At 41.9% G+C, this 26,331-nt stretch overlaps 1 protein-coding gene across 6 annotated transcripts in view; it reads right to left on the bottom strand.

The window, feature by feature from the left end:
• GRM1 (glutamate metabotropic receptor 1) overlaps positions 1 to 26,331 on the bottom strand; it is a 339,475-nt gene that overhangs the window by 273,135 nt on the left and 40,009 nt on the right. For all 6 annotated transcript variants that reach the window (XM_073337558.1, XM_073337560.1, XM_073337555.2 and 3 more), the window contains exon 3: positions 9,326 to 9,575. In XM_073337558.1, coding sequence (XP_073193659.1) covers positions 9,326 to 9,575 — 250 coding nt within the window. The remainder of the gene's footprint in view (positions 1 to 9,325; positions 9,576 to 26,331) is intronic.

The raw sequence follows: 26,331 nt of genomic DNA, 5'->3' as shown, positions 1-26,331 counted from the left end.
AAGTCCTCAAATCATGATTTAAAGACTTCAAGTTACAGCGTTTCCACCGTTTCCACTAGTTTAAACCTGCAAGTGACCCATGCTCCATGCTGCAGAAAAAGGCGAAAATTGCCCAGGGTCTCCGCCAGTCTGATCTGGGAGAAAATTCCTTCCTGACCCCAAATATCATAATCATTAGACCCTGAGCATGTGATCAAAACCCAGACAGACACCTGGGAAATAATTCTCTGAAATAACTCAGAGCCCTTACTATCTAGGGGCCCATCACCAGCTATTGGAGATGTACTACTGACCCCAAAGCCACTGAACGCAAAAACACTTCTGATGCCTACTTAAGCCCTCTCGACTTTTTATTTGGGGGTGGGGGGAGAAGAGGATTGATACATTTTTGTATCTCCCTACTTGATATTTTGAATTTTCCATTTTTACTGTACCACTTGTGCATTTGCTAATAAAACTCGTGTGTCATGGTACAGACATTTGCATCTTCTTGTGATAGCTAGCATGTGCTAGAATTGACTAAAAATTCAAGTGTAGACATACCTCACATCTATGAACCTATGCCGATTTACACCAGTTGAGGTTCTGGCTCTTTAAAATTTAAAGTTAGCACCGGAACCAAAAAACTGCCCACCTTCTTGGTTTTCAAAATATGGATCCAAATAGTATGGCTTGGTCCTATCTTTATTTAAAATACTTTCCCTGTCTGCCAATATTGCATCTTTCTCTAGAAGTTAGAGTTCAACAGATTTGGGGGTTAACTTTGAATATGCCCCTACCCCAGCTGCAGAGGCTTACCTGAAATTTAAATTAATCTTTGGATCCAAGTACACTACACAAAAGGGGAGATGCACAGAGTCTCTCCAGTAACTCAGAGAATCAACAGCATGGCAGACTTACTACTAGTCACGCTGTGTAAGTGGGGTCTCGATGGTGACAGATGAACCACTCCTCTATTCTAAACAATGTCTGACAAATAATCAATATCCTCCTATTTACCAGCTCTGCTGCCCCTGGCCCTGCCTTTTCTAGGTTTGTTCCATGTTTTCCAGCCACTGTTATTTAATCATCATCTAATTCTTTACTTCCCCCATGAATGCCAGGACATGACAATATAGAAGTTTGGATTAGAGTCTGCTTCTGAGGATGCTGTATCTCAAACTACATTGCTACTTATAGCATGACTACTGCTGCTCATGTTAATGTTGTTTCCCCCATTCAGTCCACTACAGAAATGATACATGAAGGGCTAACCTTTTTAAAGTGCTGTTTTTTCAGTGTTTCTGAATTCAGCAGGAGCTATGTGCTCAATACCTCTGAAAAAAATAAGGCCACAACCAAAGCACAGAAGTATAAAAATTCTCCAAGACCTGAAGAGAGAGTAATCAGATCCCTGTCCTACACCAAGTAATTGTGAGGAGTTAGTCCTGCGTCCTGACCTTGGTTTAGTCAGAACTGCTACTTTGTAGCACAATGATGAAGGCTTTTCTGCTCCTCCTCTTTAAGATGTGCTTTGGTAACAAGTGTAACATGAATGCGAGGGTAGGGCTCTTAATCTTCTTTGCATGGATGTTTGAGAGCCTAAGGGCTGCTGCTGAGAAGTATCTACCTCCCACTTGTTCTGAGCTAACTTGTAAGGTCCATGACAATCAGTTGCAGAGTCCTACAGTAGATTCAGTGGTGGATAGGGATCGGTGCAGGTTGGGAAGCAGCAGCAAATTGCCTTCAGCTTGTTTCATTTAGGAGAAAGGCCATCATATGTATAAGGTGCAGCCCCTTCGTGAATGACTTGCCTAGGCTGAGGTAGAGCAAGTAGTAGCCGCCCACCCTGCAGGTAACATATGCATGAACTAATGTGGCAAGAGGCACATCTGGAAGGAATGGGTTCTCCAGAAATGGAAGAAAGCATTCTGGTAGTGGTTACAGTTTGCAAGGCATTTTTCAGGACTGCAGTTATTAGATTGTTCAGGGACCCAAGGCTATGCTGTTTAACTGCCTGAAGTCAAATACCTACAAGTGAGAGGAAGGCAGTGGTGTTCACCAGTTCCCCAAACCATTTACTTTGTAGCATCATTGTAGACTTTATTCTTCAGTTTGAGCCAGTTGTTCATTCAGGCTGCAATTGCCTTCATGCACACGGATATCTGTGACAGCGTGGTGTCAAAGCTGACTGGAAAAGATACATAGAGCTGCATGTTAAGTTCTTGGAAGTGCTGCCCTTGTCATCTCAGTATGACCTACGGGTGACATCTAGACGATGACCAGCAGGAGTTGCAGTATTACACCCTTAGAGCTCTTGAGCAGGAGCAGCTGCCCATCATGATTCCCTTGACACCTTTGAGGAACACTGGGCACTGTCCAGGGTTCTCTGCTCGGTGTCCCCTTCAGGTTCCCTTTCTTTGACCTTCACACCTGTCCCTGTTAGATTTTTGGTTGTCCCCTGTAATTATCTGAGTTTCTGGCCCTTGTGGATCCTCCCCACAGGCTGGGAGAGGGTCCTTTAGCAGGGGGCGTGCTTGTGCCTGCCCACTTTCTGGAACCGAATATGTGGGGGGGGGGATCATTTCAAGACCAGCTAGGAAGAAAAGAGTTAATGAAATTCTATTGTCTCTTGCTGGGGAATGTTGCCAGATCAGCAGCACTTTGTGGTCAATGGTGTTTAAAATGGATAACAGGCTAAGCAAGATAAGATCAGCCTGTCTTCTCTTGCTCCACCCCAATGAGGAATTCCTCCATCAGTGCAGTCTTGTTTCCATGCTTTGTCTTGAAGCAATACTGGAGTGGGGTCCACGATATCAGTTGCTGGAATCTGTTCAGTACAGAAGCTAGTGGGGTCTCTAGCATACAGTGTTACTCTGAAATTTGTGATAGTTTCAAGAGGGCAAATTGGACCATCAATGTCTGATTAAATTTAGTGGCCAGTTTCACAGCTGACGCCATCCACCAAAACCTGTTTTCCTATCCTCTGTCTGAAGTTTTACACTAATAGGAGACATTTCACTGAAACTGGGATGCTTCCTTCTGATTGGATCTCATTGATTTGATAATCAAGAAAGGATGTGCACAGTTTATGGTAAACAGTAACAAGAACTAGCCCTAATGCTGTGTTGCTTAGGAAACGTAGTGAAATGAGGGTACGACACACACTACTTTGCCATTTTGCCTGATACAGTTAAAAAAAAAGTGATTAGTTCTACGGAAAAATTGTCATCACAAAAAACCAACACTCATAACAAGTTGCATTTTTAAAGCACTGCACAAACATTCATTCATTCACACACTCCAACACCTCTGGGTAATAGAATAAAAGTACCCTCATTTTAGAATCAGAAGAGATGCTGAGAGGTTAAATGGCTTGTAAAGTGCCAAGGATTTGATGTGCGATCGAGCCAAGATTAGCATTCAGGAGTTGGAGGATTCCAGTCCTGTCCTCAATGCAGGGTATCCAGTTTCTTGGAGAGTCCATTCTAGCACTTAAAAATCACAGCTACGTAACAGCCACTGGGAGATGGGATCTTACAACATGTGAAGTTGATTGTGATGCGAGTCCTGACCTAAAAATCACTAGTGCTGGCTGTGACACATGTAAGAGAGCATTGGACTAGGCATTTCATAACTCCTTGTAGCAAGGCGGTCTGGTTCCCCGCCGCCCCGGAGAGGGACGAACCTCTCTGGACGCCAAAGTGGGCGGAGCCAGCAAACCCTGTGCCTGCCCCTCAGAGGTCAAGGCATATAAAAGCCCGACCCCAGAGCTCAGTTGAAACACAGCCACCAGAGAGGCCAGACGTATGTGGCGGAGCTCCCAGCGGGGAGACCATGGCGATCGGCGGCCAACCCAAGGACTGGCCATACCAGCCAATGCCTAAAGCTAGCCCGAGCCCAGAGCTGCTGCCAAGTTTGCTGTTCGCCAGTTACCCAGAGGAGCCGCTAAGCCAACCGAGTGCCAGTTACCCCGAGGAGCCCATGGTGTGTGACCCCTTAGAGGATGCCGGCCAGACTCAGTATCTCTGGAGGGATGCAGTGGAGTGGGTGGACTTGAGTCCCCCCTGCCACCCATCTCGCGGGTAGCAGTCTCCCCCTCTCCGAGGCCGCTCGGAGCCAGGAGCCTGGGTTTGCCATTGAACTCAGCTCAGCCCCTGCCTGAGGGCCCTGAGCTACTAACTGTTTGTTGCCCTGCCCTGACTCAGGGCCTGGGCCTTGCTATTGAACTCTTTGCTCAGGCAGGCTAGTTCCCCGACACACCTGACAGAAGTAGCGAGGCGGTCTGGTTCCCCGCCGCCCCAGAGAATGACGGCCCCGGCCGGACATGCCTACACTCCTATACATCAAGTTACAAAGCACTGTACCTCAGAACATACACAGCAAACACCTACCCATCCTTAAATACCAATACACTCACTAAAGTTCCCAATATACAGACAGGCCACTTAGAATAGGAGGAAATTAGGAAACATTTCAGTTACTGAACAACATTTTCACCTCCAAATATTCATCTAATCTTCCTCTTCTCTGGGGAAGCAATGATTTCTAGTGATGAAATCATGGGGCTGGGAGGCAGGACTTTTTGCTTCTAAACGCAGACTTTCACTGGCAGTGTATTACCTACAAAAACTTTGCATTAGTTTGGCAAGTCTCTTGAGCTCTGTGCCTCAATTTACGACTCTACAAAATATGTATGATACTCCCCTACCTTGCAAAATTCTCATAAGGCCTTATTTTCAAAGCACTTTGTGACCTAAGGAGTTCTGCATAAGTATATTAGATGAGTTTCTTAGTTGCTTCTCTTGCTACCTTAATTAATTCCACATTGTAACTAATATTAAAGAAACTCCACCTGAATTTCTTTAGTACTATGCCCTTTCTTACTATACTTAAAATGATTAGAACAGAAAAGAGAGGTCCTGAAAGGACCAAAGTAGGCTATATTAATAAGCTCTCTGTTCATCTACTCCTTTTGAATAAGGTGTAGTTATTGTAAAATTTTAAATTGCTACTTTTACCAAATCCCTATATTCTTTTGATTGCCTATCATTCTACCTTCTCCATCTCTGTAATCTGTTTTCCATAATAAGCTATCCAGAAGCGTGAATAGTATTTCAGACAAGGCAATATAACAGGATCATACATGGCTCCATGTTGGACCCGCCACTTGCTTCAGTTTTCCCACCTTCAGTTTCTCAAATTACCACCAGGCCACTTATCCATCACCACCACCCCTGGTTGGGGTCTGAATTATTAAAATAATATCACAGTTCAAATGTCAACTTGGGCAAAAAAATGTGTACCCCCCCCCTTCTCAGTTACTTCAGCCCCTTCCTGGACTCAATAGTTCCCCTAAAACTTTCTCCCTCCAAATCTCTCACTGGGGGAGCAGGCTCCCTCTTAGGGGAAGTTCCACATGTGGGCTATTATCAGGTGATCCTGATCACCAAACTGAACTGCCAGACCAAGCCCAAATCCATTACCTAGGGCCCAATAACTAAGCACAGATGGGGCTAGGCCCAACTCACTAAAAGAACCAGTCCCCTCCCCAGACAGGCACCAAGTAACTTCTTGTAATATTTATGACGGACCAGGCTTTGCTCTCATTTGCAAATGTGTAAAACCTGTTTAAATCCCAAGTCATCAATGGAGTTATTCCTGATTTACATCAGTATAACTGAAAGCCAAGCTTGGCCCAACACCACCTTTCCCATACCTTGAATTTAGTTTATTAAGAGAGAAGCTGTTTCTCATAGTCCATTCTGTTTGAGAGTGAAGCTGCAGACAAAACTTGAGGTGATGACAAAAGACATTAAAAACTGAACAATTATAAACATCTGTTATGTGGCAACAAGATGTAGTACATGAACAGAGTAGAAAATAGTCTAAAGCTGCAAAACGGGATTACTGAACTGCTAGAGATAGCATTTGTGTGATACTAGGTGTCCCTTAAAAATGGTTTTTTTTTGTATAGTGAGTCAGGATAGAGTTATGAGGTTTTCACTGTGTGGCTGACAATGCACCTGCCTCTGTGGATAAATTAAGGGCTTCATTTAGCTTAGTACCGCAAAGATTTTGATTTTTACATTCACTCCCATTCCTCTCAATTAAAGTTGCTTTTTTAAAGGCTTTTGTTTTTGCTTAGCTGTGTATTTGAATGCAAGACATCCAATATCGTGTCAGAGCAATGTTAATGTGTGACTCTGTTCCCATTTGTGTTAAACTACCCAAATTTATGGCACAGCAGTATCACTGCAACTTAATTGTGAATAATGATTTGCTGCTTAGTGCTGGATCTGCCATTTTTAGCACTTAATTAGGACAATCCAAAGAAAGTATTTTCTTACAGCTTTGTAAGTGCTTATGAGGCATGTTGTGAGCCCTATATTTCTTACCTCAGCCAGTTGCCTGACACAATCCAGACTCTAAGTAAAGTTATCACCAGTTTGCTTTATTACAAGATCAACCCCATCAACTTTTTTTTTTTAAATAAAAACCACTCAAAGCTTATGGAATATAGAAAACTAAAAGTACATAAATATCTGAATAAAAACACGCTATGATTCTCAATGAAATTTCCAATTTACTAAACAAAACAGTTGAGAATTTCTAATAAAACTTATAATGCCATAGAGGAAAGTGTTTCACAGTCAGACACCTTAAGGATGGAGGTCTTAATAGAAATATGCTACCTGGTAGAAGTTCTAATACAAAATTTAAAGGCTTCATATCAGTGAAATATGACAAAAGACATTAAAAAACTAGATTATAAACATCTGTTATGTGGCAACAAGATGTAGTACATGAACAGAGTAGATAATAGTCTAAAGCTGCAAAACAAGTTTACTGAACTGCCAGAGATAGTATCACACAAAAGCGAATTTTGTTAAATTTAGATTATTTGATTCACTGTATTGTATCTGTAAACAGATCTTAAGTACCATTTGTGACAATCTGAAACATTTTATTATAGGCTATGAAAATACTAGCCATGTGAAATGAGGTACAATAAATTATAGATACAGTTCTTAGGTATATCACTTTTAATACTATTTTATTTTTATTCTAGTAGCACCCACAACATGGTAGGCCCTGTTTACACACACACAGGAAGATGCAACCCTTCCTCCAACATGCTCACAGACAAGAAAACAAGCAAAACGAATGGTGGAGAAAAGGCAGAGTTGTGAAAGTCCTTGAAGGCAGGCAACAGAAGCTTAAACTTGATGTGGTTGAAAACAGGGAGTTAATGGTAAGATTCCCAAAGGAGGACATGGTCAGAGTGACAGACAAGGTAGATGATCTTAACAGCCATGTTTTGAACAGACCTGAGCAAGGCAAGGGATGTGTCAGAAAAGCCAGACATGAGGAGGCTGCAGTAGTCAAGACAGGAGCTGAAGAAGGCCTGAATGAGTTTTTTCGCAAGGGAGAGTAAGTCAGAGATAGCTATTAAGTGATGGGCCTTAGTGACAGGAAGAATGGTGGTGTTGTCAAGCAAACAATGTGTGTTTTAATATGGCTAAAAACAAAGAATGTGGCCATAGTTACAGGATGGAAAACTATCTCGGGAAGCAGTGACTGAAAAAGTTTTGGGGTTTTTGGTTGATAATCAGCTGAACACAAGCTCCCAGTGCGACACTGTGGCCAAAAGTGATGATGCAATTCTGGGATGCACAAGCAGGAGAATCTTGAGTAGGCACAGAGAGGTTATTTTACTTATGTGTGTGGCAGTGACGTCACCACTGCTGGAATACTGTGTCCAATTCTGGTATCCACAATTCAAGAAGGATGTTGACAAATTGGAGAGGGTTCAAAGAAGAGTCATGAGAATGAATAAAGGCTTAGAAGACATGCCTTATAGTGATAAGCCTAAATAGATTGAGCTCCTTAGCGCAACAAAGAGAAGGTTAAGTGATTTAGTCCCAGCCTATAGGTACCTATGTGGGGAACAAATATTTGATAATGGGCTCTTCAGTCTAACAGACAAAAGTATAACACACTCCAATAGTTGGAAGTTGAAACTGGACAGGAAATAACACTGGAAATAAGACTTAAGTTTTTAAAAGTGAGTGTAACTAATCATTGGAATAACTTACCAGTGGGTGTGATGGATTCTTCATCACTGGCAATTTTTAAATCAAGACTGGACATTTGTCTAAAAGATTTGCTCTAGGAATTTTGGGGAAGTTCTATGACCTGTGTTACATAGTAGGTCCAACCAGATGATCACAATGGTATCTTCTGACTTCTGAATCTCTGACTCAATGAACAGTGACAGAGAACAGAGGAAATGGAGAGGATTTTGGAGGACAGATGAGGCATTCTACCAAAGTGTGCCAGGATACTTTATTTGTAATAATTACATTCCCCAAAATGTGGCTTAACTGTAGGAACTACTAAAAACCACCACAACCCACAATGGAGAACTTGGACAAACCTCATGTGAGCGAACCTAAGAAAGGATCAGATTTCAATGCAAGACCTAAAATACACAGGCAAACAAAGTGGAACCAATGGAGAACATCTCTGACTTCACTAACTAATGTATTGACCTGGATCTGCCTTATACCTATAGGACATTAAATATCATATACACATGCTCAAGCTGTTCCCCTGAAAAAAATCGATGAAACAGGCACACATACTTACTATAATGGTTAAGTTATCTCATCATAAATATGCTAGGTTTAAAAAAGACTGTGTAAAATAAGATCAGTGTCCTGGGATGTTGATCCAAGACTTAGCATAAAGGTATGTAACTAGAAGAGCCAGCTCTGCCTTTTAAGGATAAGAAAATTCTTAGCTCACAAAAGCTTATGCTCAAATAAATTGGTTAGTCTCTAAGGTGCCACAAGTCCTCCTTTTCTTTTTGCAGATACAGACTAACACGGCTGCTACTCTGAAACCAAAATCATTTTGTAACTTTAGAAAGGGTATAGATCAATGTCTCATTCATTGTTAAAATGGACAGTATATTTCTCTGCACATCTCGCTTCCTAGTCACATTATCTTGCCTTTATTCCGAGTGTAAACAGCACTCCCAGCTAAGGTTTTAAGCTTCATATATAAATATATCCCCTCCCCCCCGCGATACTCAATCAAGTTGTCCATCTCTATAAAACATAAAAACGTGAGTATTTACATCAGAAAAAACTAACCAAAATTATACTGATTTACTAGGAAGACAGCTTTACACTCCCTTCCTGGGTTCAGCTCTGCCACCTTGTCACCTCTTAATTTATTATTAAGGTATATCGGTAACAGGCAACCACAGTAACACAGTCCATGCATGGAGGGCTGGCATCCTCATGAGGGAACAATGAAATGAGAGTCAAAGACTTACCTTCCAATTAGCAGAAACTCTCCAAGCACTCCAAGGCGTCTCATGGCTATGAGGATCCCCCTCACGGTCATTCCCTCACAGAAACAAACCACAACCCTGGCCTTGGGTAACCTTTCACGGAGTTTCCGCAGCAGCCGATCAAAGCTCTTTTCACCAGCATTGCTGTAGATCTTGTCTGAGTGAGCGATGCACAGGCCTTCTTGGGCAGCCAGCTCTTTGAAGGCTTCCATTCCGCTTTCCCCATAATTTCCTAAACAAAATAAATTATGAGTTTGATTTTAATTCAACAGCAATAGCATATGACAGCCTGTTAAGAGGGGATGGGGTGGTGGGAAAAATCTTCTGACATCAGCTAATAATAGTATCGTTGACATTAGGGGGAACTAAGGAGATTCTTCTTTTATTAACTGATTAGTGGGGCTGTTGCATTCTCTGCCTATAACCCAGTACTCTGTATGTAACTGGAATGCCATGGAGCAATGCGAACTTCCTTTATCTTAATTATATTCAACTTGGCAACTGGAGGCTTTTGCTTTCTTACTTTCATTAATAGCGGATGCCAAAAGCAGGCGTGGAAAGGGACAGAGATGGAGGCAAGGGGAACAAAGGTCAACTAAGACAATGAGGATACCAGCTCCTTTGTTAATACTCTGAGGATGTAGGAAGGCAGAAGTCATGGTGGTGCCACTGGCTACTCCAGCTGTTTAAGTAACAGGAATAAGCAATGAAATGAGAAACAGCTCTAACAGCCAGTGGCAGTTCTAGGCCAACATTTAACTTGCCTCTACTATAATGTGCTAATTAATGAAGGTAGCAATGCTGCTTTTCATTTACAGGTTGATCAGTTAAGTGCTGCTGTTGCTATTATCCAACTACAGCTAAAGGACAGGAGACACTAGATATGGTTTTAATCCGGCCACAACTTTATTATTAGATGTCTGGAACTACTTGGCAGACAAAAGTGTACAGTGCAGGTAACCCCATGTTCATTCAATAACTATCCGGGGGTGGATCGGAAAGGGGGGCAGGGGGAAGAGAAGCTTCCACCAGCCCTCCCCTTTTCCCATCCAGGTCCCAAAGCGAACCCACTGCTGGGACCTTACCATCGACACTCCCCCTCATAGGAGGGGGAAGGTAGGCTATAAGAAAGGGGGTGGGCTCCCTACCATACCATTCATAGGAGCCCCTTTTTAACCCCTCCATCACTACCCTCTTCCCCCGTAAAGTTCTGTTCCCTTTCCCTCAGTAAGCCGGACAATGCCTGCCTCCTCCCTCTTGCTTAAAGGGGCAGCGTGGTCATTCTGGAGTCCCTAGATTGCAGGAATGCACAGAAGTGCTTATTATTTAAGGGCACTTTTGAAAGCATCCCTCCATGCTCTACTACAGTTGCTAGGCTATTCAAGTAAGGCCTTCTGCTGCTGTTTTGGGGTTCCCCTGTGGAAATGAGTTGATCACAGCCTATATTATGAGCACTGGAAACTTCCCCATCCATAACTGTCATCTGGAAGAGCTTTTCTATTAATTGTTGTGAATGACACCAAAAATTGAGAGGAAAGTGTGTTTATTTTCCCCCCTCTGATACTCTGGTGCCCTACACCTCATGTAATCATTTACACTAGTGCAAAAGTGAGTAAAAGGAAAGCATTCTGATTTTGTAGCATTTTATACCCACTTAGCCCTAGTGTAAAGGATTGACTAACGTGAAGGGCAATGAAAAATCCGTTCCAAGATTTTTATTTTTTTTTTACGTACAATATTTTTTACACACCTCAGTTTCTGGGATAATTGCTCAAATTAGAAACATTTGAAACTTAAGCCTCCCACAAACTTTGGGGGTTCAGATAAAACGGAACCTGGCTCTGGAACGACTCTTGGTTTTGCTTTTATTAAAAAAAAATCCAATCCACAGTTATATAAAACCAACTCTGCTTTCTGCTGCAGAAGCTCTGTGAAGTCACAATCTATATTTGTGACATTACATTACAATTCATTACCATGAACACGTATGTCAAACCACCACTAATCAGGCAATATGAGCAGACTGATCACAACAGAGAACTCCCTTCTATGCATAAGTATTTGTTACTAGCAGTAACAAGAAAGGGGCACAAGAGATGTATGTATTTTTATGGTGCTTACATGAAGTATTCTATTTTGTAATCTTTATTGGAGTGTGGCATTGATTCTTCAACTGTTAATACCTAACCCAACCAATGTGCCAATCATCTGACTACTGCTACACATATACCTTTTTTGTGAAACTACAGAGATGGAATTGATCGTGGTCATTAGGCCAAAGAGTACAGCTTCAGTTTCTAGCTTTCCTTCCGTGTGAAATTTTCAAATTAGTAAATACATAATAGAACAGTTTTAAAATAACATTCTTCCTAATGGTCTCCAAAGACACAAACTATGACCCAGAAGAAATAGTTACCAGTGTGAGAATTTAGTGAGGAAACAAGATTTAGAATGATATGAAAGCCTGATGAAACAAAGGGCTTTATTTAAAAAAAATGAAATCAGATATTTTGTGAAAGATCAGGCGAGCTGATGAGGTGAGGCATTCCCAGTCAAATTTGGATATACCTTTCTAGGCCCTAACCTTGCAGTCGCTGCATAAGATCTTGCAGGATAGGGCAGTAACATGAATACTCTTCTTTTTTATAACTTTACTTCAGTCACCAGACTGATATGGGACCAGATGCCATGGAAATCTTGAGTACTGACCTAGCACTACTGAAAACTTTTATTCTTTTGCGGTCAGTCTGTGATACCATGAAGTGTGAGGAAGGATCTCTTAGATAAGATAGTAATTCCACTGAAATCAATGGGACTACTTCTAGAGTATGGTACTACACAAGAGAAGTAAAGGGATCAGAATCTGGCACTTCGTGGGTTTTGGGGCTTTTTTTAAACACACAGAGACATACGAAATGCATATGCCAAGTTATTTTTAAGAGGTTCCTTACTTCTAAATTAATAGAGCCCTAAAGTGTATGCAATGTAAAGAGGGGTTTTCAAAGGCTCTCCTTGGCCTAACTCGGCTCCCAAGTCAATGGTAAAATTCCCTTTAATTTCAGTGGGAACAGAGGCCAATGCTGAGCAATGATAGTGTTGTTTTTGTTAAAAACCAAAACACTAATTAATTCTGAGTGATAACTGAGAACACACCTGTCTGTAACAAAAGAGCTTAGTATTTACTCTAAGATATGTAATTTAATACTATTGAACAGGAATGTATAATACCAGGTGCCAATAGAGGAAGAGTTACTGCATATCAGACCAATGGAAGAGGATATTTTCAAGACCGTTTGAAGGAGGAAAGAGCCAAGCCTAAGTGTGGCTGTCTTTCCTTCATTAAAACACTGTTGTTGTATCCATGTTAGGCCCAATATATTAGAAACACAAGGTGGGTGAGGTAATATCTTTTATTGGATCAGCTTCTGTTGGTGAGAGAGACAAGCTTGAAGAAGAGTTCTGTGTAGGCTCAAAAGCTTGCCTCTCTCACCAACAGAAGTCGGTCCTATAAAAATATATTACCTCTCTCATTTTGTCTGTTCTGCAGGTCAGAGGCCTTTGCATTGTTCTGAGGACACTTACAATCTATCATGTATGTGAATGCCAGTGTGAACTAGATGACACACTGAGCTCAATCACCCACTATATTTAATTGTTTATGATTTTTTTCCTTGTTATTCTCAGTATGTTTCTATCCTATTCAGAAAACAATACGAGCTCCATCTGGTGGCCAGAATAAAACCCTTAAGCAAAGTTTATGTAACCTAGTGGGTAAGTGCTTCCATTTCAATGGTAGCAAGTTCAAATCCTATTAGAGTTGAGTTTTAATAAAACTCCCATACATCTTTATTCTCAGTGCCAAACAGAAAGTGTTTTCCCACCCCCCCAACACAGATGGTAAGGCCATATTCTTCCTTCAGATATGGCCAAGTTATTTAATGGAGTCAGAGCCAAGCGCAATTATCTAAGGCTAGAATATTATTCTTAATCTTCACAACCATAAATGGAGAATATTTTAACAAAAATGTTCAGACTTTAGTAAAAAATAGAATATATAATATTACTCCATAGAATGTGCATATATTTCAGACAAGGCAGCTAGAAGCTTAATCATAACACTTTTACACTTACCTAATGCAAGGATATCAACTTGCTTTAAAAAAATTTAGCCTCATTAATTAACCTTTGTGAGATAGATAAGGTATTCATTTTATAGCTGCAGAGAGAAGTTAAACTACTTGTACAAGGTCACACATTGAATGTGAATGAGTTGAAAGTAGAATCCAGGAGTTCCATCTGAAAGGCAATATTGCCTTTCTGTTGAACTGTGAACTCTGACAAGTATATCCCTATTTTCTTTGTCAATAGAAATGCCCCTCCCCCAATTTATGAAATGGAATGAATTATTTTATGCCTGTTTTATCCTTAAAATTTTAATCAGCTCTCTCAACTCCCCCCAGCCTCCCCTTTGGTGCAATTAGAGATTAATTCTGATCACTTTACTCAAGCAAAACCAACAACCTGAGAACGTGATATATGTAGAAAGCAGCTTGAGTAGAGGAAAAAAAATAAAAGGACATTTCAGACATATAAAAATGTTTTTCAAGGTAACAGCCCTGTTGGAAAAAGTTAGTTTTATAAGTGGTCAAATTAAACAAGACACAGTTAGACACAGCTCCGCACATGAGAGCTTTCATGAATGCATTCAGGAACTGCAGCAGTAATGGTGTTTTATGTTGATTGAAATTATTTGGTTGGTTTTGTTCTTGCTCTCTCATTTATTTAAAAAAAATAAACACACACACAACCTTTTGTTTATCCCAGCAATCATTCTACCTGGCACATGTTTTATTTGCTAATAATACCACATTCCGTATTGAGCTCTGCAAAGATTCATGGATCTCCCTGCATGGAGCTCATTGCAGGATCCATCAGTGGCAGCCAGATGTTTAAGGGAACCCAAAAAAATGGTCATTTTGCTCAGATCTGAATCATATTAACCTGACAACATGGGGAAGTCTGCACAGAGATGAAGTTTGAAATTTAGGCCTATCAATCCAGCAACTTTCATTTATTCAGAAAAGGGGGTGGGAAGAAAAGAGGAAAACATAACATAAGCAGCTGTTTCCTCCATTATGAGATGCTCTAACAGGGTTAGGAGGGAATGTAAACCTCTCAGAGAGACCCCAAAGAATACCACCAAAAGATTAAAAAAAAAATTTTAGTCTCCCTCTTCATGCGTGTGGACAAAGATTCAAGACTTTAAAAAAAGTAACAAGACAAGCAGTACAAGACACTTACCTAGGGCGACCAGATAGCAACTGTGAAAAAACAGGAGAGGTGGTGAGGGTAATAGGCACCTATATAAGAAAAAGTCTCAAAAAATGGGACTGTCCCTTTAAAAATGGGACATCTGGTCACCCTACACTTACCTGCCTATAGTATAGACAGGACCAGTATAGTTAAGGTTGCCTAGCACTTTCCTAAGCATGCTTTCAATTGCTTATGTATTTGCCACATTTATTTTGCTCTAATACCAGTAGAAATAAAAATCCAGATCAAAGGCAAAAAGAAAAAAGAGAACACAACAGTATACAAACATGACAGCCATCCAATCTAATTTTGCCACACAAGGTTCCCTTTCTTCTCCCCAAACAAGCATTCAATTAATAAACTATTTTGTGCACCATTCTTTCTTCTCTCAATCATATTCTATTTGTCTCCTTCCCTGGTCAGAGGTACATTGCTGGGGGTGACATTAGACAGGTTTCATAGATTCTAAGGCCAGAATGGACCATTGAGATAATCTAGTCTGACTTCCTCCATATGTAAGGGGACTGTTGCCCCCTTACTAACATTCAGTGGGGGTGTTTTAGTTGCTAGCTCCCAGTACTCAAAGGGGGAAGGGTCGATGGGGAATCAGGACTCTGAGACTGCCAGTCCCTAGGAGCAATGGGGAAAGGCCGATGCTCCAGGTCAGCCTGAATGACAGGGCGGGCAGGCTAATCAGGGAGTCAGGAGGCCAGGGAGGTCCTGTCCTTCGTGTAAGCTGGAATTGCCTGGGTCAGACAGAGTGAGGCTGAGCTAAGGAGAAAGCAGGGGGCCGAGCTGAGCTGGGGAGCAGAGCTGTGCCAGGTCCAGAGGGATCAGAAAAGCACCCCAGAGAGAGCAGACCCTGTCCTGGGAGCAGAGCTGCATCCCCAAAGCCAGAGGCACAGCCCAGAGAGAGCAGACTTGCCCTGGGAGCAGAGCTGCAGCAACCAGAGCCAGAGGGGCCAGAAAAGCAGCCCAGGAAGCAGGTCAGTGCTGGGAGCAGAGTCACAGAAGCAGCCTGCAAAGCAGACCTGTCCTGGGAGCAGAGCTGTAGCAACCAGAGCGGCCAGAGAAGCAGCCCAGGGAGCTGGAGGCAGAGCAGCAGCCGTGCTGAGGCAGAGAGGAGTTGGAGCTGGGGCTGGAGCAGTCCAGAGCCGGGTGTCGTGAGCAGATGGGGAGAGCAAGGGGGGACCCTGAGCAGTGGGCCCAGCATGGGGAGACACCTCAGCCAAGAGGCTCTGCAGGCCAGGCTTGGATCGTAACCCCGACAGGGCGGGGGCAAACACTGGGAAGAAGAGTCCTACCACTTAGAGCCTGAGAGCGTATAGCCACCACCAGAGCGAGTGTCCAATCCACAGCATCCCTGCAGCACAGCCAGGGCCTGAGAAGGCGGCCTGGGACTTACAAGGAACAGACCGTGAACTGACCTGACATTGCAGAGACACTGTTTGTGATGTTCCCTGCCACAGAGCGGGGTGATGTGTTTCCTTTAACCTTTCCCATTTTCCCGTATTCTTTTTAAAATTAATTGTTGGTTAAATAACTTGCATTTGCTTCAAATTGTATGTATTGATCAGTGGGTCAGAGCAGTGCCCAGTGCAGAGAGAGTACCCCGAAGTGGGGACACCCTAGCCCCTGTCCTAGGTGACCACAGCAGGGTTGGGGGTTGAGCCCCCCAGGAATCCTGGGCCCAGCCTTGTTGGGGTTACGAGGACTCTGCCAGACAGGAGAGGGGAAGGGGAGTCCTCAAGGGCAGGGAGGCCACTGGGAAAAGGAAGTGGCAGCGAGGACTCAGATCCTTTCGCTAGCCCACTTCACCAGGGTAGTGCAGAAGCCAGGAAAGTTCCCCACAATAGCGGGACTATTCCCCCGCTTATGCAGAGTACAGGTCAAAACTTCCCCAAAATAATTCCTAGAGCAGATCTTTTAGAAAAGTATACAATCTTGATTTCAAAATTGTCAGGGATGGAAAAAATCCACCATAACCACTGGTAAATTGTTCCAACAGTTATTACTCACCTTTAAATATTTATGCCTTAAGATGCAAGGTGACACTACCTGCTGCAGTGTCTTTAATGATTATACTCTTCTTTGCCTCAGTTAATTAAAAACTTTTTTTGTACAAAAGAAGAATGAGGATGAGGACAAAGAGGGTTCTGTCATAATAAAAAAAGCAGCCACTGGACTTAAAGCTTTCTAACTGCAAAGGTATACTAAATAGCTGGAAAGATTAGAGTGTGAGCTTGAGTAGATTAGAGTGTACCTTATGGTATGTCCCACTAACTAGTTTACAGGAAGCAGTAGTAATGTCTACTATCAGATGAGGATGCACTGTGAGGAATGGTGCTAAAATGAATGATATTGTTACTGAGAGGATAACTGCAAAAAGGTTGAAATTTCAGTTTTGTAAACATTCTATGTTCATTTTTTAGCCAGATTATCCATAGCTCATAACATACTCAACATGTCCTATACTTCCTCTTGGGAGAGAGTATTAAATAGCGTTTAAATCACAAGACTGAGCAAGTCAGGAGATTTGGGTTCCATTCCTTAATCTGTCACTGAATTGCTCGTCTAATTTTAGACGAAGTGAATTAAACTTCCTGTGCCTCAATTTCTTCACCTGTAAAAATCAGACTAATTCTTTACTACTTGAGCAGGGTGTTGTGCATTTTACTCAAATGTTTGTGAAATGATATGTACACCTATCATATAGAATAGGAAGTATTTGTACTATTCCCCATTTGGCTAGTGAGCCAGGCCATGCAAAAAAGTACTGTCAGAGGATCCACTCACCACAAGTGGTACCTCCTCCTGGCAGCTCTTTGCTTATAGTCTCTATCACCCTGGAGCTTCTCTCATTTGTGGAGCAGTAGCTTCTGGTCTGTGGCTTGGCCCTCAGCCAGGTCACTAAGGTCCTCCCTTTCCAGGGAAATCAAAGTTCTACTAGACCAACTGCCTGGCTAGCATCTCTAACACCCTGTGCTACTTCCCAGTGGCTGGTAGGGGAACACAGATCCACCCTATATACTAGGTTCCAGCCCAGGGATCCTATAATAACCAACCACGGTCCATAAGGTCCTATCGCTTGCTACTGTTTCACTGGGCTTCTTTCTAATTATTCATCTTCCCTCTTTTGCTGGGCTTACCACCCCAAACGCCCTTCTCTGGGGGAGTAAGTGTAGACTACTGCCTAGTAACTTCTTGCCTCTCACAGCTCCTGGGCTTTATACAGGCCCCTCCAGTTCCTGCCCAGCTGAGCCTGTTTCCAGTTAGTGGCCTGCTCCCCTACCCCCCTTCAGGAGCAGCCTGGGCAGTTAATTGGCCTGCCTAGCCACTTTAACCCCTCCAGATCTGGTATGGGGTGGGCACTCATCACCTGTGTATATCTCTGGAACTTGTAAAAATAATTCTTCTGGCTTTATTTCAGTTTGCCTAACACCTTTTTAAAAACAAACAAAGTTAATGTTAAAACCATCCACAGTTGCAGAACAATGAAGTTTACTTGCACATAAGTTTCAGCCCCATCAGCATAACCTCCCCTCTCTCAGATTTCTCTATAACTGTGAAAAGGGCCAAGTTCCACATTTTTCCAGGATGCCTTCTCCCAAGCTAAAACTACAACATGAATCCTAGAAGGGACTACATTTCCCAGCATCCCTGCTCTCCTGTTCCTCAGACAGAGTCCTGCTGTGAACTGCCCCAACCAAACTTCTCTTCCTATTGAGCAGAGTTCCAGCCAGGGCAATTCACTGAACTTTGGCCTTTGACAGACCCGAAAACCAGTCTCTAGCCTGAGCTTCATTTCAAAATCCTGACTGCTTTCATGAGATCATTCTCCCTCCTTCACTGAGTGTGTCCCTCCTACTATCCCTCCACATTTTTAAGAGGAAAAGCTGGAACATGAAGCACTAGTACAAGAGTTTTCTTAGCAGCCTTAAAAGGCCAGTACACCTGATTACAACCAGAAATACTGCAAGGACAGCCTTTCCCACAGTCATTTCCCACAGCCTCCGTCATTTCCATTTTTGATCCCAACCAGAACAAAGAAGTGCAGAAGCAGACAAAAAAAAAAAAAGTGAACTTTATTAAAATTTTTAAAAGATTCAAGTGTAAGGTCAGAAGAAGATTTACCTTGTTTTATTTTAATTCGCTTGCAAGGCCCTGCTCACTGCTTACACAAAATTCCTTTTTTTTCCCCCCCAAAAAAGGTCAATGCTTTGTATTGATTCTCAAGTTTAGGGGAGTGCAAAAAGGCCAAATTTAGTTCTCAGAAACAAAACAGACAAATCCCCCCAAATCTACCACAGTTTGCTGTCTGGTCTAGGCTCATAAACCTTATCATTGTTGGCAGCCAGTCATATTTGCTTGGAAGAATTATTGTGACCAGCCCCTTTACAGGGAGCCCGTGTAAGTGCTGTCCCCTCCATGTTTGGTAACGTGCTGGGTGTACCACATGTTCAGAGGTGAGCACTGTGCGTGCAGGAGCACTAGCTCTCACTGGGTTCCCATAAACGTTCACAGGGGCTGATGGAGAACAGAGGATTGCTTTAATAGGGGGTGGGGAGGTAGAGATAAACATTGCAGTTATCCTAGGCGCAATTGCTTTAAATTGCAAAAGATGAACCAACCGTTCCTAACTCAGCCCCTATGTGCAGTCGCCCAGGGGTACGAAGCTGGGGCTCCTCAGGCCTAGTGCCAGGGCTACTCACTCTGACCGCCCCTCTCCCAGAGGCAATCCCACCTGCAGATCCCACCTAAAGTCCAGTTCTTTTTTGTTCAGAACTTGTAGCTTAATTCAGGCGTCATCACATGGCTTCCCTAGTTGAGGGCCACTCCTGGCTGTCCCACCTGCCAGCAGCAGCTTGTTTCTCAGTTCCTGAGCTGCCCAGCGTTTTCTATGGCCTCCTTCTCAACCAAAGCCACAGATTCCCTCCTGAGTCAGCTCCCCTCTGAAGCTAAATCTACACTGCACTCTCCTTACAGCAGCATGTAGAGTACCAACACTGCACTCCCAGCTTGCACAGGCATAAGTAGCAGTGTAGGTAATGAGTCACTGCTTAGGCAAATAAAGACATGCCTGAACCCTTGGGGGTATGTACTCTACATGGCTCTCTACATACCCAAGCCTCTCCTGTCTACATTGCTATTTTTAGCAGTGTAGTATCCCACTGCCTCACCACTGCTGGAGTCTTTCCCTGCCACAAGGAAAGGCTCTAGCAGCAGGGAAGGGCTCTGGCACAGAGAGGCAGCAGGGAAAGACTCTGGCCAGCTCTCCACTGCCTGGACCCTTTCGTTGACACACACAGCTACACGCCACAGCATGGATGCAGCCTGCTTTTCACCATGGCATGTAACTACATGTATATTACATGCTGCTGCCACTGGTGTGAAGCGTGAATGTAGCCAGACAGTACTCCCCTTTTTCTATGCTGGGAGATTATGCCATTTGATGGTTGAATATTGCAGTGGGGGTTAGCACACTGGCCAGCAATGAGCCAGCAGGTGATTCATTATGATTAGAGAATTAAATGTAATGGGAACTACTTTTTGTTCTTTTAAATCACTTTGATAAATGTGTTCATAACATAGATCTCAAAATCACAAAATTCTAGCTCGATGAAAGCCAGAAGGATGTGCTAAGTCAATGAACTGAGTCATTTTTTTGCATCAAATGGAAAAGTTTTTGCCATCTGTGTTTACAGCCTATCTTCCTCAGAACCTAGGGCCATGCCAGATCTACAGAAGTAAGCTGTTGAGCCAAAGTTTCATTTTTCTGCAGTGAAACGAAATGGTCTGTTTAAGAAACCAGAATAGTACAACAGAATAAATAAAAACAGCTCAGAAAACTGTAACTTTTCATGTGTAGTAATAGCACATTATCTAAGGATATTAAATGGATTTACTAATTAATTAATTAATAGGTATTTTCAGCATGCTGAGAAGTCTCTATGGGATACACCATCTTGGTGAGGAAGATTCACCACGTTTCAAGATTCAGTAAAATGTCAGTGCTGAATAAAACACACACATATATATATATATATATATATAAAAATCCTGGGGTCATATATATATGACAAGAGCCTGTACAGGACATGTATAGCATCTTATTGCAGCCTTATTTGCTATGAATAGAAACAGAAGCACAGGGGACTCCAATCCTGCAGTAATGAGAATGTTCCTTCTAAATTACCCTTCTCTAGTAGCAGGAGTAAAACCAAAAAGATGAGCGTGTAATTAAGTGACTCGTTTACATTTATGCCAACATCTTCTTCCAGACACTTTAATTCACTGACCACATGCTGCTCCTTTTTATTCTGTGCATAACAAGGGGTTGTATAGATTTATTTCTGCTCTGTGTGGAAGACCACACATAGGGATTAACCTTATTTATACCTACATATAAGAATTTTTTGTAGTAAGGTTACTCAATTAATTTAGCCTGACTTTCTGCTCACAAATTGTCAGTGAGTAGCTTTCAACTTTCTCTAATATTTACTCAATGTAATTCTCCTAATAATGTCTAAAAATAATTCTTGGTCTGTGCAATTTTTTGTTCATTGTAAATTTCAAATACCTGAAATTCAATCTCTGTTGGTTAGCTTTGGCTGGATACCTAGGTCAGTTTTATTTCTGTTCCTTCATTGGAAAAGTGTAACTGTTAGTAGTCTCATCTGAACTTAATTCTCACCAAGGAGTTGGGAATTCATTTTCCTTGAATATTCTCTTATGCTTTCTCAGAACTTAATATGACTATTTCCTGTTAGTAAATTCATTTGCAAAAATATTTGCAGAAAGCAAACATGAGGGGCACCACAGCAAGAAAATCAAATTCCATTTTCTATCTGAGCAAATATTTACAAGGGGGGGGAAAATGGTATTTGTCCTTCTCTGCTTGTGCATTACCACTGCTCACACTTATAATGAAACACAGAAATCTTCTGTACCTTACTGCAGAGTACTGCCAACCCCTAACATTAAAAACCCGTGAGTAAGGCCCCCCAGTATTCATAAGATTGACTTAAAAATCATGAGATTTAAAAAATAATTAAAATCTTGATTTGCCTTTTGTTTTTTGAGCTTTTCGGGTGCACAGGTGGTTGTTTACTAACCTCTCTCTACAATGATGAGGGCTACAACTTAGGACTTTTCACCCAAACACTTGGTTTGCAGCAAGCTGGGGTGTAAATCTATCCCATACTAGCCTGCTGCACATTAAGTATACAGGTGGACCCAGCTGCTGTGCACTAATAGTTCCCTAGTGTGCTTTATTTCCTTTTCAAATAGTGCACTTTAGTGTACTCCATTTTAGTGCATGGAGTAGGGTGTACACTTAATGTACAGCAAGCTAGTGTGAGGTATATTTACAGCCCAGCATGCCACAAACTATTTGTGTAAACAAGCCCTTACTTTTTTAAAATAAAAACTGAACCTCTCATGTAATCACATGTTCCCAGGAGCTGGGACTTGAAACACCAAATATCATGAGACACTTAATAAAATCATAAGAGTTAGAGACACTGTGCAAACCACCCAATGACCTGCAATATCCATGTCTTTAAGACAGTTACTTGAAAGTTACTGCTATAATAATTTGAGTCTAATTTTTGGAGTATGTTTACTCTTTACCTTCTTTTTAAAAAGAAATTAGCAGTGGATCCTGCTCTCATTAAAGTTCTTGACATAAGTAGATGCAGAATCAGCCATTTTAAACACGAGTAAATGAACCATACAATCCTTCTATTCCCAGTGTCTGTTAACACACTGTTACAAACCTGATAAGTGCATGCTGCTGGACACTCACTAGGCAGCTGTACTGGACCTAAACCCGGGGGTCCCCTGTGTTCTGTTGGCTTGGTAGGATTAGGCAAAGTTTAGGCACGGTCTGTCCGGCTCTGGGCCTCTAGACATACATCCCCCTTAGTAGTAGGGACATGCAATACAATTGCCAAGGCCCTGATGCGAGCTCTGGCTCTCCCACACCTCCCCAGGAACTGCTGCATGCTCCCAGAGCCCACCAAGGCTGTGGACCTTCTGGTTCACTGATTTCATCTTCAGAGGGTGCATGACAGCGTAAGCAAACATACTAACTCTGCAAAGGAACTGCTAAATACACACACATTTAACTCAGCAAAAACATAAGAGACTTGCAGATCCATGCAAAAATAATAAATGTTATGCTGAGAGGTACCTTTGACAGCATTGATCACAAACCTCTTTGAGACTGGGTGTGAACACACTGTTCAATTAATATAACTGTCAGGATGATTTAATCACAAGACCTTCACCTAAGACAAAAGGAGGTTGTGAATCTACCCAGACGTTTTGGACTGAGTGGGCAGAGAGCTTTTGCTGAGGTTTGTGGGTGGGGTGTGTGGGTGAGAGAGAGAGAAAAAAAAGATGGAAACTGTGAAAGACTTAGAGGAGGAAGAAAGCCAAGCAGCAGCCTGCAAGTATAGTGTGATCCTGGAAAAATCTAGAGAGAGCTTTTGGGTCTGGTGTTGGCTAAAGAGGCTTGGGGTTGGAAGCTAAGAAACTGCTCCTTTTGTTCTTGTTTCCTCCTGCGTTCAGAAAAGCAGAATCTTGTGTCTTATAAATAAATAAAAGAACATATTAGGCTCCATCAATTTCTACTTCCAGCTGGAACATTCCCAGGGCTCTGAACTTTGATTAGCTGCTCAGGTGGAAAAGAAGTAACATAACTTCACACAAAAACCTTCCCACCACTGTCCTTCCAAGAGCTCTTTGAATTTTGATCAATCTAAGACCCTCCTGTCCATCTGTCCAGTTTTGACTTATTGTTCTGGTTGGTGAGAGAACTGCTAAGAGTAGACCATGTCTGTTTGTAACTTCCAGTTCCCTCTCTTGTGTAACCCTCCTGGTCAGCCTCAAGGCCCCCCTCAGGTGATCAAGGACCCTCATCAAGCAATTCATTGCTTGGTTGCTACCCAACTGAAGACCAGACTGGAAAAAATTATTTCTTGCAGCTTGACACCCTCTTTATCGGACCTATTGTATTGCAAGGGCACAGTCATTCAATGTTAATGACTTTTTGATTGTCCTGTAGTGGCTTCTAGTCAGGGTTCATGAGATACATGACCAGTTTTTGCTAGCAAATGGTTGATTCAATACCCACTGAAGTTTAGAGTTATACACAGAGTTTATGTACAACCTATGAATTGTGACTGATTTTATAGATTCTCCAAACTGCACACACGCACAACTGAAAAAGAAACTGGTGGGTCTGGACAATAACCCCAGATCCAAATACTCTGGAACTTTATGGTAATTTGGAGTTAGATTTGATCTTGAGGGTTGATACCCTATTTCTAAAGTGGGTCAAAACTCTGTATCTGAACATATCTCAATAATGGAAAGACTTGGATATGGATCTGAATGCTACAGCTTCGGCTCATGTCTAACAAACACCCCATAATGACAATCTGTCCATCACTGGATAAACTAAACTGCAGGTCTAAATGGCATACTGTTTTATACTGCAAATATGGGGGGGAGGGATAGCTCAGTGGTTTGAGCATTGGCCTGCTAAACTCAGGGTTGTGAGTTCAATCTTTGAGGGGGCCATTTAGGGATCTGGGGCAAAAATTGGGGATTGGCCCTGCTTTGAGCAGGGGGCTGAACTAGATAACCTCCTGAGGTTCCTTCCAACCCTGATAGTCTATGAAATAACAAAACACAATATTTGTAGGTTGTGATTTTTTAAAGCATTCGCTATTGTAATATTTTTATCCAGATTATGCTACATGGTCTTAGAAAGAATACAACTTGTTTGTATAGTCCTAAGTGTTGTACATGTAAGACTACTAGAAAACTGTAGAACACACAGTTCAATATGGGTCAGTTAAAGTGTTGGACGAAGATTTAGATCACTTCTTACTTTATCTGCACTAGTTAACTCATCCTCCATCACAACCCATTTTTGGCTTGCTATTCAAACTGTGACCTGAAATCAATAATCTCTACACCACTGAAAGAAACCTAAAAGCTCTTACCGTCAACCCTGCCCTCTGGAATCAACACAGACACTGAGAGAGTCTTAGATGTAAAGACTGAAGAAGGCTAGAGATAAGGAGTTAAATTATCTAGAAAAATTTTAGAACAAGACTAAACAAAAAAAACTGTTAGGAATGCAGAGCATATATAAGATTTGTTTAAATATAAAAGAAGGTTGGCACTTTTAGAGGTTTCTTCCTATGCTTTGCTGAAATGGAAATACTTCACTTGATTCGCTGAATACAGTTTACATTTCAAAGAGCCACATGAGACTAAATATGACATTAGCAATGATTTCTAAACCACAAAATGAGCATGTTCAAACTTTTTGTTTGTAATTAACATTGAAAAGGCACAATTTCATTTACCATTCATCTCTGAGGCTTCTGTTTAAACCCACCGTGAAGTCTCAAGTAAAATGGGTTAAACTGTAGGACTATAGGGTTCCAAATCATAATAGCAACAAGGATTGCAGTAGAGGGATTCAAGTAGTTGCAAAATAAAGTCCTGGTCTATGTGTTTAACTGTAGTATTGTAAGTAATCCTCAGAGGGTCTCATGGTAATAAAATTAAACATGGTGCATTAGTGTTTGCAGGATTGGGGCTGAACTGAAATCAGTTCAAGCTGCAAAATTCTGACCCACATTTTGAACACATCAGGTATTGAGATCTGGGATTTTTTTTGTTCAGGCTCATCAACTTGATGATTAGCAGAGTATACATGCTTAGGCTATAACAGCTTGAACAGCACATCTGGGCACAGTTTTGTGAAACGTAAGATACTTTTTCAACAGCTTGTTTTGGTGTCTGTCAGGGAGAATGTGCTTTGACTTAGTGCTCAGTAACACACAGGAGCGCATACAGGAAATGTGCGTAGAAGTTCTACTGGATAACCGCTACCAAAGCACAATGATTAAGTTTGCCAAGGGTGACTCCCTCAGGGGTAACATAGTAACAATGAGAAAAGGAGTACTTGTGGCACCTTAGAGACTAACCAATAAAGAATTTTTGAGAGCGTGAGGCACAAGCTGTCAGCATAGTCTGTGTGGTATGTAGATTGTAATGGATTTTTGACCTTCAGTCCTTTTGGTACGATGTCCATCTGTTTGCATTTGGAAAGGAAGATGATGTCTGTCTGTATCTGTACAAGTTTCTTCATGCAGTTGATAGATTTCCACTCCATACGGCTAAATGCAGTGCCTTGCATAATGACAGGTTTCAGAGGAAATCTTTAACACGGCTGTTCCTCTGAAATAGTAACAATGGACTCCAAAAGGGCAGACTTGAGAAATATGAGGAAACTGGGTAAGTGCTACCAGAAGGGTAAAGTAAAATGCCTATGAATCACAGAATCAGCTTGGAGGCCATTTAAGAACAGTATATAAGAGGTAAGAGCTAAAAAGAAACAAATCATTTTCTGAACTGGCCCTTAATGAACATATATACACTTTCAAAAGAATAGGTACTAAATTAGCTGATTCATCAGGTATTAAAACTAACTAAATAAAATCAGTGGGGCTACTCATGATAACAAGCACTACACCTGGTAGTAAATGTTTGCAGGATCAGGCCCTTAAATTCTTGAATCATATCTGTGTATCTCTTATCTTTTTAAAAGTAAGGGTGAATTAGGCCCTGTCAAACTTCAGTGAAGTTCA

Source organism: Lepidochelys kempii, chromosome 3 (genome assembly GCF_965140285.1).
Source record: "Lepidochelys kempii isolate rLepKem1 chromosome 3, rLepKem1.hap1, whole genome shotgun sequence".
Lineage (NCBI taxonomy): Eukaryota > Metazoa > Chordata > Testudines > Cheloniidae > Lepidochelys > Lepidochelys kempii.
This window is presented reverse-complemented; position numbering and strand designations above follow the sequence as displayed.